General features: G+C 41.0%; 1 protein-coding gene across 4 annotated transcripts in view; it reads right to left on the reverse strand.

The window, feature by feature from the left end:
- Window positions 1–15609, reverse strand: part of myripa (myosin VIIA and Rab interacting protein a) — a 36605-nt gene extending 20996 nt beyond the window's left edge. For 2 of the 4 annotated variants that reach the window (XR_006007247.1, XM_041949284.1), the window contains exons 1-4: window positions 15132–15608; window positions 13480–13652; window positions 7207–7428; window positions 1632–1768 (exon numbers count right to left, since the gene is read on the reverse strand). Coding sequence is in view for 3 of the 4 variants with exons in the window: in XM_041949284.1 (XP_041805218.1) it covers window positions 1632–1768; window positions 7207–7428; window positions 13480–13589 (469 nt within the window). In the remaining variant the exon portion in view is untranslated. Of the gene's footprint in view, window positions 1–1631; window positions 1769–7206; window positions 7429–13479; window positions 13653–15131 lie in introns of all 4 variants that reach the window. The other 2 variants (XM_041949285.1, XM_041949286.1) reach the window with 2 other exon arrangements.
- Window positions 15610–15948: the final 339 nt, after the last annotated feature.

Raw genomic sequence — 15948 nt, forward strand, 5'->3', positions numbered from 1 at the left:
GAAATCCCTTGTCTGTTCAATCAGATCAGAGAGTCTGAACTAATGGCCCGGAGATGTGCTCCTCCACTTTGTGCCCGACTACACCAACAGGCTGGACCATATGCTGCTGGGTCTTACTCATAGCACTGTATAGTACTACGAGTACATTTTCAGCATGACTGGCTCCAGCAAAGCTCCTGTAACCCCAGCTGTATTTGTGCTACACTCTTCACATTAAGCTCTGTCGGACTGCTGAAAGAAACATTACGTCTGGATGCAGTGAAGGACCTGACTGAAACAGCTTTCTCCTAAATCTGGACTTTGCTTTGTGATGTCATAATAACATCAGCATTATAACTGCACAAATCATAATGCTTAATAAATGATGGATCTGGGAATCTCCTGTATGTTTCTAATTAATTCAGATACTAAAGCCTATATTCTTACTGTCAGCCACAAAATATAAACAGGTTTAAACTGAAAACAAGTTTGAAGTTATAAATAGGTTATATTGTTAAAGTATTATTTCTGCTTTTGAGCATAACTTGCATACTAAATTAAAATATAACTGACATATTAAACAATGATTAATGGTGAAAATTCATTCAGTCACATTATTTTTTGTGCCACTCTTTAGTGGCAAGGGTATAAAAATACCACCAAGTTCCTTGTATGTGAAAATCAACTTGGCAATAAACCTGATTCTGATTCACATCTGCATTAACTGATGCTTTGGACTCTTTTGGGCAGCACAACAGGCTGCAAACACAAAATTAGCACATTATCACCTCACAAAGCTGATTTTAGCCAATGTGTCGGATTATGTAACCCAAAGTGTTTGAAACAGAGGAAAACGTACGGTATGGCACATGAAAGTTAAACTTCCAATTCAAGTTAAAACAAAACGTTTTCACACACAAATGCTTATATATTGGGGAATAATATGACTCCCTGGATCCCTACCAAATGATTAAATGGAGGAAACCTTTGGCCTTCTGATATAAAATGTCATCACTTCATCATTTTATTTAGTGAGGCTTTTGTGGGAATAGCTGTAATTAGCAATGAATTCTTCGGTTATGGCCAACACTGTTTTGCATGTGGTCACAGTGACCTTTGACCACCAAAATCTAATCAATCATCCTCGAGTTCAGGTGGACGTTTGTGCCAGATGTAATGAAATTCCTTCGAGGCGTTCACATAATGCCTCTATCACCAGCGTGGAGGAATAAACACCTGGAGTCTGGAGGCAGTGGGAGTAATCTTCTAAAGTTATGTGAGATCAAAGCCAAGCAGGAGTTTAATCCTGTTTCCCTCTCTTCCTAACTTCCTGCTCTACACCGCTAAGAGATATGAAACAGCAAAAAACACACAGACGCACAAACATATACACACACAACAAAGAGGTGCATGGTGTGTTTGAGCAGACACGCATTCTCCTCATTCCTCACCACAGTAAATTCTCCCTACAGTAATCTGTTTACAGGATTAGTTCACTCACATACGGGATTTCATTTCAGAACCTTTCCAGATGTCATATTTTCCCCAAAGTGTGTCACATAAGACAAGTTAAGAACTCTCAGTGCAGGTTTGACCCTTCATGTCAACAGAAACAGGCTTTAGCCACAACACTGATGAACAGAGGGGTTTACCGGTAAGCTCTGAAAGCGCACTGTGCTCCACCAGGTGCTTCCTGTAAAGAGTCTTCAGCACTTTGGCGCTGCCAAACCTCTTGAAGCGCTTCTTCACATTCGTGTAGAACCACTCCAGCGACTGTGTCTTCAACAACCTGAGAGAGAGACACGCACAAACAGTTTAGCGATTTAATCAATCTGAATTTGATCCTGATCCTTTGACCACTTTTTTTAAATCTTCAGACCAATAGAACACCCAGAATGAATGAACCTGAGCTCACACATACATTGACATGTGTGAAAAGCTGCAGACTTTCTTTTTAGTGGTGATTTTGAATGCTGATGCTACAGGTCTGGACATTAAGCTGCTCTCCAGTTCACTTTCAGCTGCATTTTGTAATGTTAATACCAAAAAATAAACTACAAAGGAATATTTCCTAGAGACATGTTAGAGCTAGCCTATGGGTTATCATGGCAGTAATAAAGAATGCAGGACATGAGACATATTATTATTATTATACAGTATATCATCATTATATTATCAGCTTCTTTATTTTCATTCTGTAAAATATGTAAACCGAAGTAAAACAGACATAATCAAACACAGTGAGTCCCACACATCGACATATTACATCCGTGTCTCCTAAAAGTGACTTTAATACACAAACATGTGCAACATCACATACTGTATGTTCAGAAACAAACAACGCTGAACATAGTTCAGGCAGTAATTATGTTTCTAAAGACTTCAGGTCAATTTTTAAGAAACAGGAAAAAGAACTTTGCTCATTTTCCCAAATGGAGAAATATATATTCCTATATGGTCTATGTCAACTCAGGTATGCGAACAGCTCTTAAACCGAATTTCCCCGGTAGGGAATTAATAAAGTCTTATTTATCTATTTTGTTGTTGTCACCATATGTTAGATAGTTCGGGAGAATCGTTCCTGTTTGTGCCTCTTAACTGGATTTTGTCTCCATCCTTTCATTGCATTTTAACTGGATATTTTCTACACCCCTTTGTAGGGTGTGATGGTGTGTTTGTGTTGTTGTATTTACTGTAGTAAAAATGTTTTCAAACTGCACTCTTGGACATGTGTTTTTTGAAAGAGAGATCCTTATCTCAGATGATAATAATAATGTGATAATGCATAATCAGATTTTTTGAGACATGCACACTACGCACAAAAGCACACACAGATTATAACACGGCACACAAACACACACCTGATAACCTGTAACCCATCATAGGTATAGATTAGATAGATATGACTTTATTAATCTCACAATGGAGAAATTCACTCTTATAGAAGCTCTTCAGAACACACTGGGAGGGTGTGTGTGTGTGTGGGGGGGTGTATAAGAACAATAAGGCTGCAAATAAGAACAAAAGGAGCAATAAATAAAAACTGTGCTAACCACAAACAGAATTTCAAAAATGTAAAAAAATAAATAAAGAAATAAAGAAATAAGGTATCCTATGTACAGTAGGTTTAAGAAAAAAAATAGTGTCTCTTACCCAGCAATAGTGGATTTTGATGTTTGTAATCAATAAGCAGTGTACATTAACAAATTGATGTTAGTCCAGGTTTGAGTATTCCTCTACATGCACAGATGAACACATCCAGCTGCAGGCAGCTGTGCTGGTTCATCTTCCCTCTGCAGCTAACAGCCAAACGCTGGCTCGGGCTGCTTTTTAAAGCATGTTGACAGGAGGCTCAGCTGGCCTGAGGAGCTGCTCCTAGAAATCTATGCGAGACTTCATGTGCATCATACATTATGCACAAATACAACCGTCTTACACTCCAATCTTCTCTAACCACTAAAAGGAGAAAACAGTCAGCAAACTGAGCGCTAATACGGTCACCAGAGTGTGTCACATCGATGTTTACAAGTCAACAAGGCACCATGGTGGCTCTATACCAGTAATTCAGTGACAGTGTTGTGTTCACTGGCATCTTGTGACTTCTCCTCCTGAGGTTAGAGGGAGTGAAAAGCTGCATACTTATCCACACTTTTCACAAAGTGTCAATTTGTGAAAAGGATCAGCTGTTAGATTCTCCCTCAGGTCTACCAATGACATCATTTTTTAAAAATTAACCAGCCAGTGTACCATGGTTCAATCTAAAGTCTTAAAGAGCGTCTTAATGTGAGCAATGTGGTCCGACATGAACGCAGCCTGTTCTTTTAAATCTGAACACTTCTGGTTACGTTATGTGTGAAATTTCTGTTTGTGTTTCTCTCACTGGTTTGAAGTGGGCGGGGCACGTCATCTTGTTACGTGTTCATCTTCTTCTGCAATGTCATAATGGTTTTCTGACTGAAGAATGGGCGCTACCTACTGTTCATCCCAATGAACCAACTCCTTACAATCGCACAACAGTAGTGTATGGAATAAAGCAATCATTTCCATTCTTTTTTGCAGACTTTCTTGAACTTTGGTTAAAATTTGCAATGTATATGGATGGAAACCCAGTTATATTATAGCAGATAGCAATGCACATGACCATTAGATTATTGTCTAATACTTATACAATCAAAACTGGCCACCAGAGTAATTCCTAAGATAATTTAAAGCGTTTACACCTGATATTTTAATAACAATGTATCAAATGACAGGGGGTAGCTTAATGAACCAATAGATAATTATCACCTGAATGTGTGGCTCCTCTCGGCTTTATGAAGCTTCATGAGTTTCAGCTCACGGTTTAGCTGTCCGATCCACATTTACTGTTTTGGTTCTCTTACTGCTCTCATAGTATAGCAAAATTGAGCTAAAAGAGAGTGAACACTGGACTTACATTTGCCAGATAGACAGACACACAACTTCAAATAAATCATAATGTTGCTCCATAACGGCTGGATGTGTAATAATAAGGTTTGCTAACACGATCATCATATCAATTTAAAAGGTTTTAATGGAAAAGGTTTAAAAGTTCACACAGTGGCTTTAAATTTAGGAGGAATTTAGTGTCTGTTTTACTGAATCAGATTCATACACCAGTGAGAATTGATTTAATGAATCTGTGATTGGTTAACTTTACTATTTGTTAACAGGGGTATGGTTCAAAACCTAACTCAACTTAAAACCCCTATAGATACCATATATCTGTAGTCATGTCTTCCCTAAAATATTTCGTTACAGAGGTGGTTTGAAACCTGGGTGTATTTTCATGATCAGAGATATTATAGGAATGTATAGGATACTACAGGCAGCAGTGTGTCTCTATGATCCCCTCGCTCTTCTGTGACTACATGTTGCTGCCTGTTACTTTGAGCATAAACGTGACACTACTCTATAGCACATATAGGCTGCAATATAGTATAGAATTGAGTATTTATAGTACATAGTTGTACAGTATTTTAGGTCCAAAATAAAACTGTCAGAAGGGCGGGTCTGAGAGGAAAAAGGTACAGTTACAAATCTGTCTGATACTTCAGCACCATGGATTAATCAATACATAGCACAGTTAAGATATTGTTATCTCAGAGCTATGGTCGGCCACAGATTCTAACTTGCATAAATTTCAGTCAGATAAAGGATCAATGAGTCAGAGTAGACTAACATATTCAACTACGCAAACCCCCAGCTTAACAAAGGGGATGCACTCTGGCAATTTTGCTAACAAGGATGTAATATCAAAGGGGGTTTTCATGTTGATCTAGTGTATGTCTCATCTCCAAGTTTTTAACATTTAAGATTCAATTGAAGTAGGATATAATTGAATGTTAAGGAATGACAGCTGTAGGGTACTGCAGATATATTCATGTCAGCATGTTTAATGAGTTGCCATCTGTTCACTGTGTTGCAGTGTGAAGGGAGCTGAGTGAGTGTGTGTACAGTAAGTGTGTTTGACAGGAGGTGGAGGTGACACATCTTTAGGTATCTCCTCCAGTCTGTGATGTCTCCTGAAAACTGTCAGTGAGCTAATCATCAGTTTAGGGTTATGACACTGAATCATGGATTTTAGGTTTTGAGGCTCAGTGGTCAGTATTATCACCTCACATCAAGACGGATGGGTTTAACCCTTATTTGTGGATTCTGCATGTTCTCTCTGTGTCCACATTGACTTCCTGCAGGTTCTCAGTTAATTTGAAGGTTTTAATTGCCCTGCAGTGTGTAGGAGTTTGTTAGTGTGATGACTGTACACTCCTTCTTGTCCAATGCCTGCTGGGATATCTGGAGCCTCCCATGATCCAGTCAATATATAACACGATATTTACAGTATGCAGTGTTGAATACTGCATATACTGCATTGTATTTTAAAGGATAAGTGATGATATTCTATATTTTTCCCATTAAAAGATATCTTTATCCCACTAACAGGTATTGCCTCTGTCACCATGTTGAGATGTTTCTTGGGCAAATGTAGTTAATTTCAGTCAATCTGACATGCATCATCCTGCTGCTGTAAATACTCACAAAAGCAACTGTGTATTTATACGCAGATGTAAATAGTTCCCAACAAATCTTATTACCCTGCTAGAATATTACATGCTAAAAACTACAGTGCTCGGCAGTTTTGGGAAATTGCTGCACCTTTTTTTAAAGGAAACTATATTATTGTGAGCTGTTTTGAAAAATGGACTAACACATTGCTGGTTGTGGTCGTTACAGGGTATCTCTTGGCAATAAAGGTGTGCTTCAACCAAACTGCTGGTCTCATCTGAAATCACCTCCCGTCACACATTTCTAATGTCCAAAGCAAACTTCATGCAGCGAAAATGTTGACCAAGATCTCGTTTTCCTCTCTGTCCACAATTACTTCTGCCACTTTGTACAACTGCGGCAATGAGTGCTACACATGAACGCCCTCCAGGAGAAACTGTCTGAAAGTGTTATTTGAATGATTATCACATCTGCCCTTCTCCATGATGGCCGCTTTTCGCCGCTCAGGATGACTGCAAACACTTTCTCTTCAGATTGGTATTTGGATGACACGTCGTGTGAATTAGTCCTTTTCTAGCATAGCACAGTGTTAAGAAACATAGAAGGTAACACCAGCTAACAGAAAACATCCGATCACCAAATGTCAACTTTTCATGAACAAAAAGAATCTTAATCTCAGCATATTTTCCGATGCATCCAGTAGCTTTAACCATGTAGCTTTTAAACAGGGCAAACACCAAAGTTCAACATGACACACTGCAGCAATCCAGAAATATGGCAAACCATTTGAAATCTGAGTGGTACATTAAAGGCTTTCTGTAACATGAAACAGAGGCTGCATAAAAAGACCATTTACAGTAAAACAAAGGGAGAAAATTGCCTTTGCACATATATTATTTGTTGCTTCACATCTTCAGCACCACAGCCTGGTAAGCCTCGCTCTCTCTGCCATGTTGTGTTCGACTGAGTACAAATATTTCAGCCAGTGGCAGACTTCATCCTGTTCTGTATCTTAGTGACTATGTTGTGTGTAATAAGTGCTAAATCCATCTCTCCAGCAGCAGAGTTAAGACCTTAATAACCTTTGACGTCACCGTCAGCCTCTCATCCTTAACTTAGCCTCATGTACTTGGCACAAACACACACACACACACACCATCTGAATCGCCGCACTACCAGCGCTACCACCACCGCCGACCTTACCTGCTCTTCTGGCAGGCGGAGCAGAGCCAGGCTTTGTCCCGCTTGTTGTAGACCCGGCAGGCCTTGCAGACGTTGTAGTGGCAGTCACGGCACTGGCGCTTGGGGTTGAGCAGGAAGGTGAAGGGCGAGCAGCAGCGGATGCAGCAGCGCTGGTTGAAGCAACTCTGCCGTGACAGCAGGAGGCAGCGACTGCCCTCCTCGTCCAGCTCCTGCTTCAGTTCGCTGTGGGGAGGAGGGGGAGGGATGGTTAGAGGGAGGAAGATAGTGAAACCAGGAATGTGTATGTGTGTGTGTGTGAGAGAGAGAGTTGTACAAAATGAGGGAAGTCTGGGTTTATGTGTGAAAGTGACAGGGATGACGAGGAGATATAGTTCCTCTCTGTGGATAAAGCAACAATCATGAGTCAAATAGGGAGATTATTCCAATGAGGACATGGAGTGCACGTAAACACACAGCCAGTCACACTGATCCTCTGCATCCCTTTAATGAAAATGGTGCATAAATTAAAGTGGTTTTCCAAAGCCGGTCATTTCATCATTTTCTAAACATCACTGAAGGTAAATGATGATTGAAAAGAGCAGCAATATCTCCTTTAATGTACATTATTAATTCCAAAGTGGTGAAATACAGCCAGAGATTTATGAAAAGCAAAATTGTCATCCGTAAATGTCAGATTGCATATTTAAGCAGAGCATTTATCGTTTCGCATTCATTTAAACGCCGCCGGCTGTGCTCGAGTAAAAGGTTAAAGGAGGAAGATATGATGAATAATACATCAGTGTGTTTCCTCGACAGCAGCAGCAGCTTTTCTGTCTATACGTCTCCCCGGGGTATCATAAACATTCATTACTGCTATACAAAACAGTGTCATCAAAACGCACATTTAGTAGCTGTTCTGGAGCTTTTGATCATATTGATTTTCATCTGCACAAGTTCATTCTTGACCTTTGAGACAGCAGCTGTTCTGCAGCTTTAAATCAAGTCACATGATGTTGAACATGAGCATTTAAGCCAACCAGGGTTACTTTGCAAAAAAAACTGCAGTAGTCTGGCAGTATAATAGTATGTAATAGTATCATAGTAGTATCACAGGAGTTGTGGTTGTGCTCTAATTTCCTCATTTCTCCTCCATCCTCTGATCTAACAGCATGGGTGAGGAAGGTGTGGGCGGAGGCCAACAGCTCTGCATTGCTCCGTATTTGCCAAACTACGCCCATTATCGAGTAATCCAATTAAATCTGAAGGATTTTATTCAAATCCCTCTTGTAGTAATACCCCACCCACATATACATGATGCCTTTTAATCAGGAATACAGAAGAAGTAACTGCTGTTTGACTTTAGGAGTAAATTCTGTATATAGACTCACTGCCAGCTCTCAGGCCACACATGCCTGTTCTCAGACAAGCCGAGCGTAGCGAGGTCATGGCAGCACTTTTCCCCGATTGTCTGTGATCGCACCAATCATCATCTGTTTGAAGCGTGCAACAGTAAATCACTGCGATGCTCGCTCCAATGGAGCGGCCAATCACAATGGTTTTGTGGTCGAGCGTGAGTAGAGCAAGGCTGCAGAGACTGTGGTGTTAGCATCGCTCGCACTGGGCAGCTCGCTTCATCTGCAGGTGTCTGCAGGTGTCTACAGGTATACTACTGGCAGTTAACGACTCAACATTCAGCAGGTAAGCACTTTCATCACTGAACATCACTGAAGCAATCACAATCAATGACCAGGTTTAATTATATGCTTTTATATTATTTTAATTTGTCAGGTGTTAACATTGGGGTTAAGGATAGGGACAACCGCGCCTCCACAGGAGGAAGCTGAAGTCAAAAGATGACAGCATGGACTTACAACACCTTGCACAACTGCATGCATCTCATCAACACTCAAAGCTCGTTAGCGGGCTTTCTTTTTAACAAGCTGCTTTCATGAAAAATGCAGGAAGATGAATGAAGAAAGATGATATCCCCAATCTGAGCGCTGATTGTCGACTGTTTCTCCAATCAGTGGAAACAACAGTAAATGTGAACCAGCAGCCTGGAGCCAGGCTAGAGAAGTGATGAAAGTACTTCACCATGACAGCTGGGCCAACTCTATCTGCTGATGAATATCATGTGACCGAAGCTGTTTGAGTGTTCGCTCAACTGGTGTTTCTAAGGTCGAGAAATAACTTTTAACCTCAGCTTATTGCTGCTAACATGCAGTAAATTCAGCAGCAGATCAGTACTAAAACATTACAAGCTCATCTCAAGGCCTCCTATATTTTGCAAACATTTTGAGCTAAAGAAGAGTCGAGTAGGCTCAGAGCAAAACATTGTCCTGTCTTAACATACACTCACACGTTAAATGCAACTTTAACATTCATGTGCACATACTGCTCGTTTGTCTGCATGCCGGGAAACTGGCATGAGTAGCGCTAGAAGGAAAGTGTCAAAAAAAATCCATTATTTTCACATCAGGGCTGCAGGAGCGTCAGCCATGACTGAATCATTTATAGGTGATTACTGCCGGAGACTGATGGAGTCTGACAACAAGAGGACAGAGGCAGGAAAAAAAGAGCCAATTCAGTTTTAAAATTCAAAATGTAAAGAAAAATTCCTGTCAACTGTACGTGGCTTATGGAAAAGTTTGACATGTAGAGAATTGTACATGCAGAGAAAAGTGAAAACCAGCCACCGGCCAATGATCATTTTCATTGATTAGCATGCTGAATTTTCTCTCTGTTAATAAATGCATTGTCTAGAAAAGGTCAAAAAGGAGTGAAAGATTATCCTCGCAATTTCCTTGAGCCCAAGTTGACATCTTCAAATACCTGTTTTCTCCAGAAAGCAGACTAAGAAAAAAACCCTGCAACTTGTGAAATTGGGCATTTTTGCTTAGAAATGTGATCTGAACAATTGATTGATTATGAAAATTGTTGCCAATTAACCTCCTGTCAATTTAATACTTGATTACTACTACTAATACTACTACTTAATACTACTAATAGATTGAACTCTGTGCACTACATTACTTTTACGTCCTTTTTGAAAGCCACATTTCTTGAACTTGCGCAGGCAGCTCTGACGGCACAAACCTTTAGGCCACATTTTTCTGTAACGCCACACTATAAAAATTTAACAGTGTCCCTCAGATGCCCGTCTGACAGAGAGACACTCCATTACTGGAGCTCACTGGATGGTATAAATAACTCTGAGGCAGACCGCCACACACTGGTGAACAGACACACACACACATACACACACACAGTAAGATATTCACAGCAAGATGCAACACAGGAGAGTAACATGCAGAAATATACATACGCACGATAATATCTGCTGTAAACACACGTCTGCAGCACAAAAGTGCAGCTGAGCAGCTAACAGTGGACGATTCAACCACAACCTTTCATCACCTCTCTTTCATCTGAAAATTCATGAGACGTGAAACATGTATGTTCAGCTCAAAGTTCAGACACATGTGCATGTATGTACAGTATCTGTAGTGCAGCTCTGTCCTCGCACACCTCGTCTAAAGCAGCTTTGCAGCTTCAAGGCGTGAAGCCAGAACAAACAAGGAGAAGCTCGAGCTGTGTCAGCTGCTATAATCCTCGCAAAAAGTCTGTTTCTTGGTGATAAGCTGATGTGACGTCCACTAACGTGTGCTTGCATAGGTGTGACTGGACATTTGATATACCTGCTGACAGTAGAGACTTTGGTTTAGCCTGGGACTGCAGTTTAATCTTGATAACTTTGTCTTGATGGAAGGATTTGCTTGGCGAGGCCAATTATTGCTTGACTTCTTTATTAATATGACAATAGTTTGTTTTGCTGACCCCAGAATTTAGTGACCTGCAGTATTAAACTACATTTGCTGTAACCAGCAGTAACCACAGGTGGCGCCAAACCAACCAGGACTGAAATCTTCAATATGGCCACTTAAAATGATGAGTAATACCTGGTGAATCAATTCCTGAGTCAGCAGACATCAAAACACATCTCTTTCTATCTCATCATACTTTTTCTGTATTTCAGGATTTTTTTCCAAACTAATGCTATTTCACTGAACACTACTTCACTTCCTCAGACTTCCTCTCCCAATCAGCCAGGATTAAGTCCAGGCTAAGGCTCTGCATGAGTGCACGAGTGTGTGCACTCCGGAGGTGCCAAACTGTGCGTGTGTGTGTGTGTGTGTGTGTGTGTGTGGGCGGCACAACAGGAAACACATGCCAGCAATCGGCAAATCATCAGGTGTGGTGGCAGCGAACCGGCTCCTGTGGCTTTTTCCTGAGAACGTGTTATTCTGCTGGAAGACTTAACAAGATAAACACAGTCTGACATTTGTGCCACATCAGTCTCGCTGCATCGGAAAACAAATTCACACTCAGCCAGAGCAGCTGATATTTCTTGAATCTAACAAATTGTTTTTTTAGGAATACTATAAATCTTATACACTCAGTTTCCATGTTACTACATGTGTTCAATAATTTATTGATTTAGCATTTTAGTATACATTAAAATGGGCCTTGATCAGAAAAAGGTTTCCCCTCCCTGCTGTAGCGACATCGTCTACTCCTCCTAAGAGGACTACTTTATACTACTACTACATATCTGTAGGTAAATAGCACTGTTACATATTTCACATAAAGCACAAAATGGTGTAATGAGGACACTCACGGCGGTATAAAAGAAAACATTTCAGAGATTATAAAACCTAATTATTGTTAATTCATCACAATTTAAACAGGATCACAAAAGGATTATTAAAAACCATGAATACAGATTATAATAAATATGTACAGGCACTAAAGAGGTGAGATTAGAATTGGCGTTAGTTAAGCCTGGCTGGTATAATAACATGAATCTTGCGGATGTCATCCTGAGCTGTAAAGTCATCACACTGCTGCAACAATTAAAGAACAGAGCAGGGCAGGTTTTATCAGTTCAGTTATTAATGGGCGCACCATATTTTAGTTATCTCTCACACACACTGTCATATGATCGGGCCCAGTGATGCAACACTCAGCAGAGATCGGCTCTGAGTTAACAGTTGAAGCAACAAGAAACAGCAGTGAAATTCAACACTGTATCCATCACTCATCCGTATTACTTTCTGAGCCTCAACTCTAGACACGGATTACTTTCCTACAGTCCCGTCTATCACTCCTCGACAGTGATGACCGTACGTGATCGTATTGGCCGATGTTCCTCTGCTCTGGAGGGGACGTGGTGTGAATGTGTTTGACATCATTTAGCAGGCCTTTGTGGCTTCTTTGCACGTGAAGAAATCAGAATGAATGTGTTTAAAAGTGCCGTCCTTTATTATAGACTTTCCTGCTTTTATTGTCACATGTTCTGGCTTGACTCGGTTTGACGCGGCACGTCAGCCCAGCACAGCAATGGGGCTACCTGCTTGAAGGTGTGTCTTTAACTAACTTTTACTATTGCACTGTGCAACAGTTGCTGGTAGACAGGTAGACATCAACATGGTTTGAGTGCCAATGGAAAGGCCCCACATGTTTACTAGACTGCAGCCTTCTTCTTCCCTGCCTTTGCTGCTGCATTACCGTCAGTGTGATACCACGAGTAGGACTGTGTATCGCATAACCCACATGCACTGACACACACATATCCAGAAAAACAGCTCCAAAGCTTTACTTGAGGTCTAAAACGCCCCACGAAGTGCCACTACAACAAATATCATGATATGGGTTAATACAAACGCACCCTGTCAGCTTATTATTTGTCTCTGTGTTCATACATTTTGTGTTCGGGCTCTGAAGGCAGGGCAGGAGTTTTGAGGAAGCTGGTCTGAGCACAACAGGAAAGGGAGGTCACTTCCTGTCTGGTGTTTCATCTGGTGGACGCACTTCAGAGCAGAGAGACAGGGAAAGAAAGGTCTAAAAGTGTCCTGAATACAAACTCTGCAGGGACCTTGCAGAGATGATGTCATGTTGCATTTTGTCATTTCATCCATTGGTCATTTAAAAAATTGATTAGAGCAGCTTTAAAAAAAAAAGTATTAATAATGGCTAATAGGCATATATATTGTGAAACATCCTGCATTATGAGCACTTCTTCACATTTTGAATGCTGGACTCTATTTCCACACTGCAGCTTTGCTACTGAGTGATCATAAGGAAGTGAGTCAGTGTAAAAACTGTATGAATATGTAATGAACTAAACACTGGAGTCTGGCGCCGTTCGACAGGTCACACAGCTGGTGATTGAGCTGCTGGATCTTTGGAGCTCGAACCTGTCAAACATTCAGCACAGAGGTCATCAGAACCGACCTGAGGCGCTCCTCTTCCTTCTTGCGCAGCCTCATGTCCCTCTGCACCACCTGCAGCACATGCTCCGCCTCGTTGTCCGTTAGTCCCGACAGGTCCAATTTACGGCCCATCGCTGACACGCCGCCGGCTGTCACTCAACCCCTCTGGCCAATTAGTCAGCTTGTTTTTACCATCTAAAGAAGAGACAAATGCAGATTTATTAAGAAAAACAGAGCAGGAATTAAGAGTGACACTCCTGTCCTGAACAAGAGGAGTACTGTACTGTGTAGAAGACATCAGATTGATAAAATGTTACATAAATAAACTTGAGGTGGAGATTTCACCTGCCTAGAGGTGGTGCTATCAGATATATGAGGCATTTCATACCCTCAGTTTTGGCTTAATGTAGCTTGACGTGTTATCAGCTGCGGATGTGAGGTGGTGTCAGCTGGTTTCTAACTTCTCCATCTGCTCCCTGTTTTCTCTTCTTTTGGTAAGAAGAGACATGCACACTTGTGTACTACTTTGTATTGAGTGTTGTTGTTGCTGCTGTATTTTTCCATATTTCTTATTATCTCACCATTAAAGCATTAAAGCTTTAGTCTGACTATAGGCTAAAACTAATGTAGACTAACAGCCATGAAATACTGTCACTTCTCCCTTCATGAAGGTGATAATGTTCTTTTGCTGTTTACACTGTTTTAGAGAGGTGTTTGTGATCATTTTGGACTATTCCATTATTTTGCCACCCCTTTATATCACTGAGGGTAGACTAAAGAACAACTACAACCTCTAAAATGGCCACACAGCTGAATCAACACCTCTTTGAAACAGCCTCAACAATAATTAATTGTAGGACTGTTGTATTAAATAAATAAACTGGCAACTGAATTTAAACACCATCCCATCTCATGAATGATGTCCTTTAAGAAACTCGTGTTTCACTGCTGTATGTGTTTGGAAGGCGGTACGGGTATATTTTTGTGGAGTAACCAACCAACTGACTGTCAAACATAATAAAAACTCTAAACTTGATCTGATCGCTGGAGATAGTGGTGAGTTTTAAATATTACTGATGACGAACTGGAAGCCTTCCTGCATCTGAGTGACAGTGAATGAGCCACATCTGTCAAATGCTTTTCAGCTGTACACACACACACACACACACTCCTGGTTGACACGATAGAGTACAGTGTCCATAAGCACCTCAAACTCATTTGGACGTCCTACGAGCCACTTACACAAGTAAATGGGGGGTATTAACACCGAGCAGGATTTGGGTTTTCTGCATTAGCATTCCTGAGGAGGAAATCTCTCTCTCAGTCAGACATGAAGTGGGGGCCCAGTTTTCTACGACTGAAGCCACCATGACAGCAGATCAGGGGGTCTGTGGTGAATCTGAAGCTCCGGGTTTGAGGAGGTTATAGAGCTATAGACAGTTGTCAAAGATTCATGATATTGCCTACACAATACTTTCAAGTAGTTTTTAAACTTTTTATGCATTAAATCTTGTGAGTTATTTCACCACATTGGAATAAGTTGTGAGTCAATATACTGGGAATAATAATAACCTGTATAAATATAATTTCAAACAGAGGTAAAGAGGTTTTGTGCTTTTTATTTCAGATCTTGATCTAAAAGAGTCACACTAAATTAATTTTGGAGAAACTCACCGATCTCCTCTGTTGGCCTCGCTGGGTGACAGTGACCACGGTACACTTTCGCAGTCGCACAAAGGGGGAAAAAAAACCTTCTAAGTCCGTTTGTCCTCGTGTGAATTACGCGCGAGCTATCGCCAAAAATCTGTTCAAATACAAAAAGTCTTCAAAAGAGCCTCATTTGAAAGCCTTTCCCCCTCTGTATCAAAGGCTGAAGAGAGGTTTCAGGTCTGCAGGTCTGATCCGTGCAGCCAGCCCCGCTTTCTGAGAGAAAATCAGGATCAAGAGAGATCAGGATCAGCCTCCAGGGTTTCTCTGCTGGGCTCGAATCAAACCGACAGGGGGGCGATGAAGTTTGTGTAAACAAGTTTTACTCTGTGAGAGAAAAGAAGGACTATGTCACGTAAAAAGACGCATTCTGGAGAAGATTTGAGACTGTGGAGGACTAAAAAATACGGTAAATTTCTTGGCTCATGTCTACATCTTAATTTCGAGCTGTCACCATCAAGTTCCTAAATATCTGTAAAAATGTTTAAAAGGTGTGTCGGAGTGGGACTCAAATGCAGACTCTGAGGATTAAATTCAGTTATTTGGTGACTCAGTAATGCTGAAAAGTGTGGAGCGGAGCTGCGTCTGCAGGAAGCGGCAGACTGGATAACGAGGAGCAGCTGTGCAGGTGACCCACAGAGGCAGGAAACTCGCTGAGGGCGACTAGTGGACAGGTGGAGCATTACAGAGTCTGGAATGACTCATAGATGTTGCTGAGGGTGCCTGTATGTTACTGGTGAGTGTCTTAATTGTAAAATAAAATAGGAGACTCGTCACAGCAGCA

The sequence above is a fragment of the Chelmon rostratus genome, chromosome 12, assembly GCF_017976325.1.
Source record: "Chelmon rostratus isolate fCheRos1 chromosome 12, fCheRos1.pri, whole genome shotgun sequence".
NCBI lineage: Eukaryota > Metazoa > Chordata > Actinopteri > Chaetodontiformes > Chaetodontidae > Chelmon > Chelmon rostratus.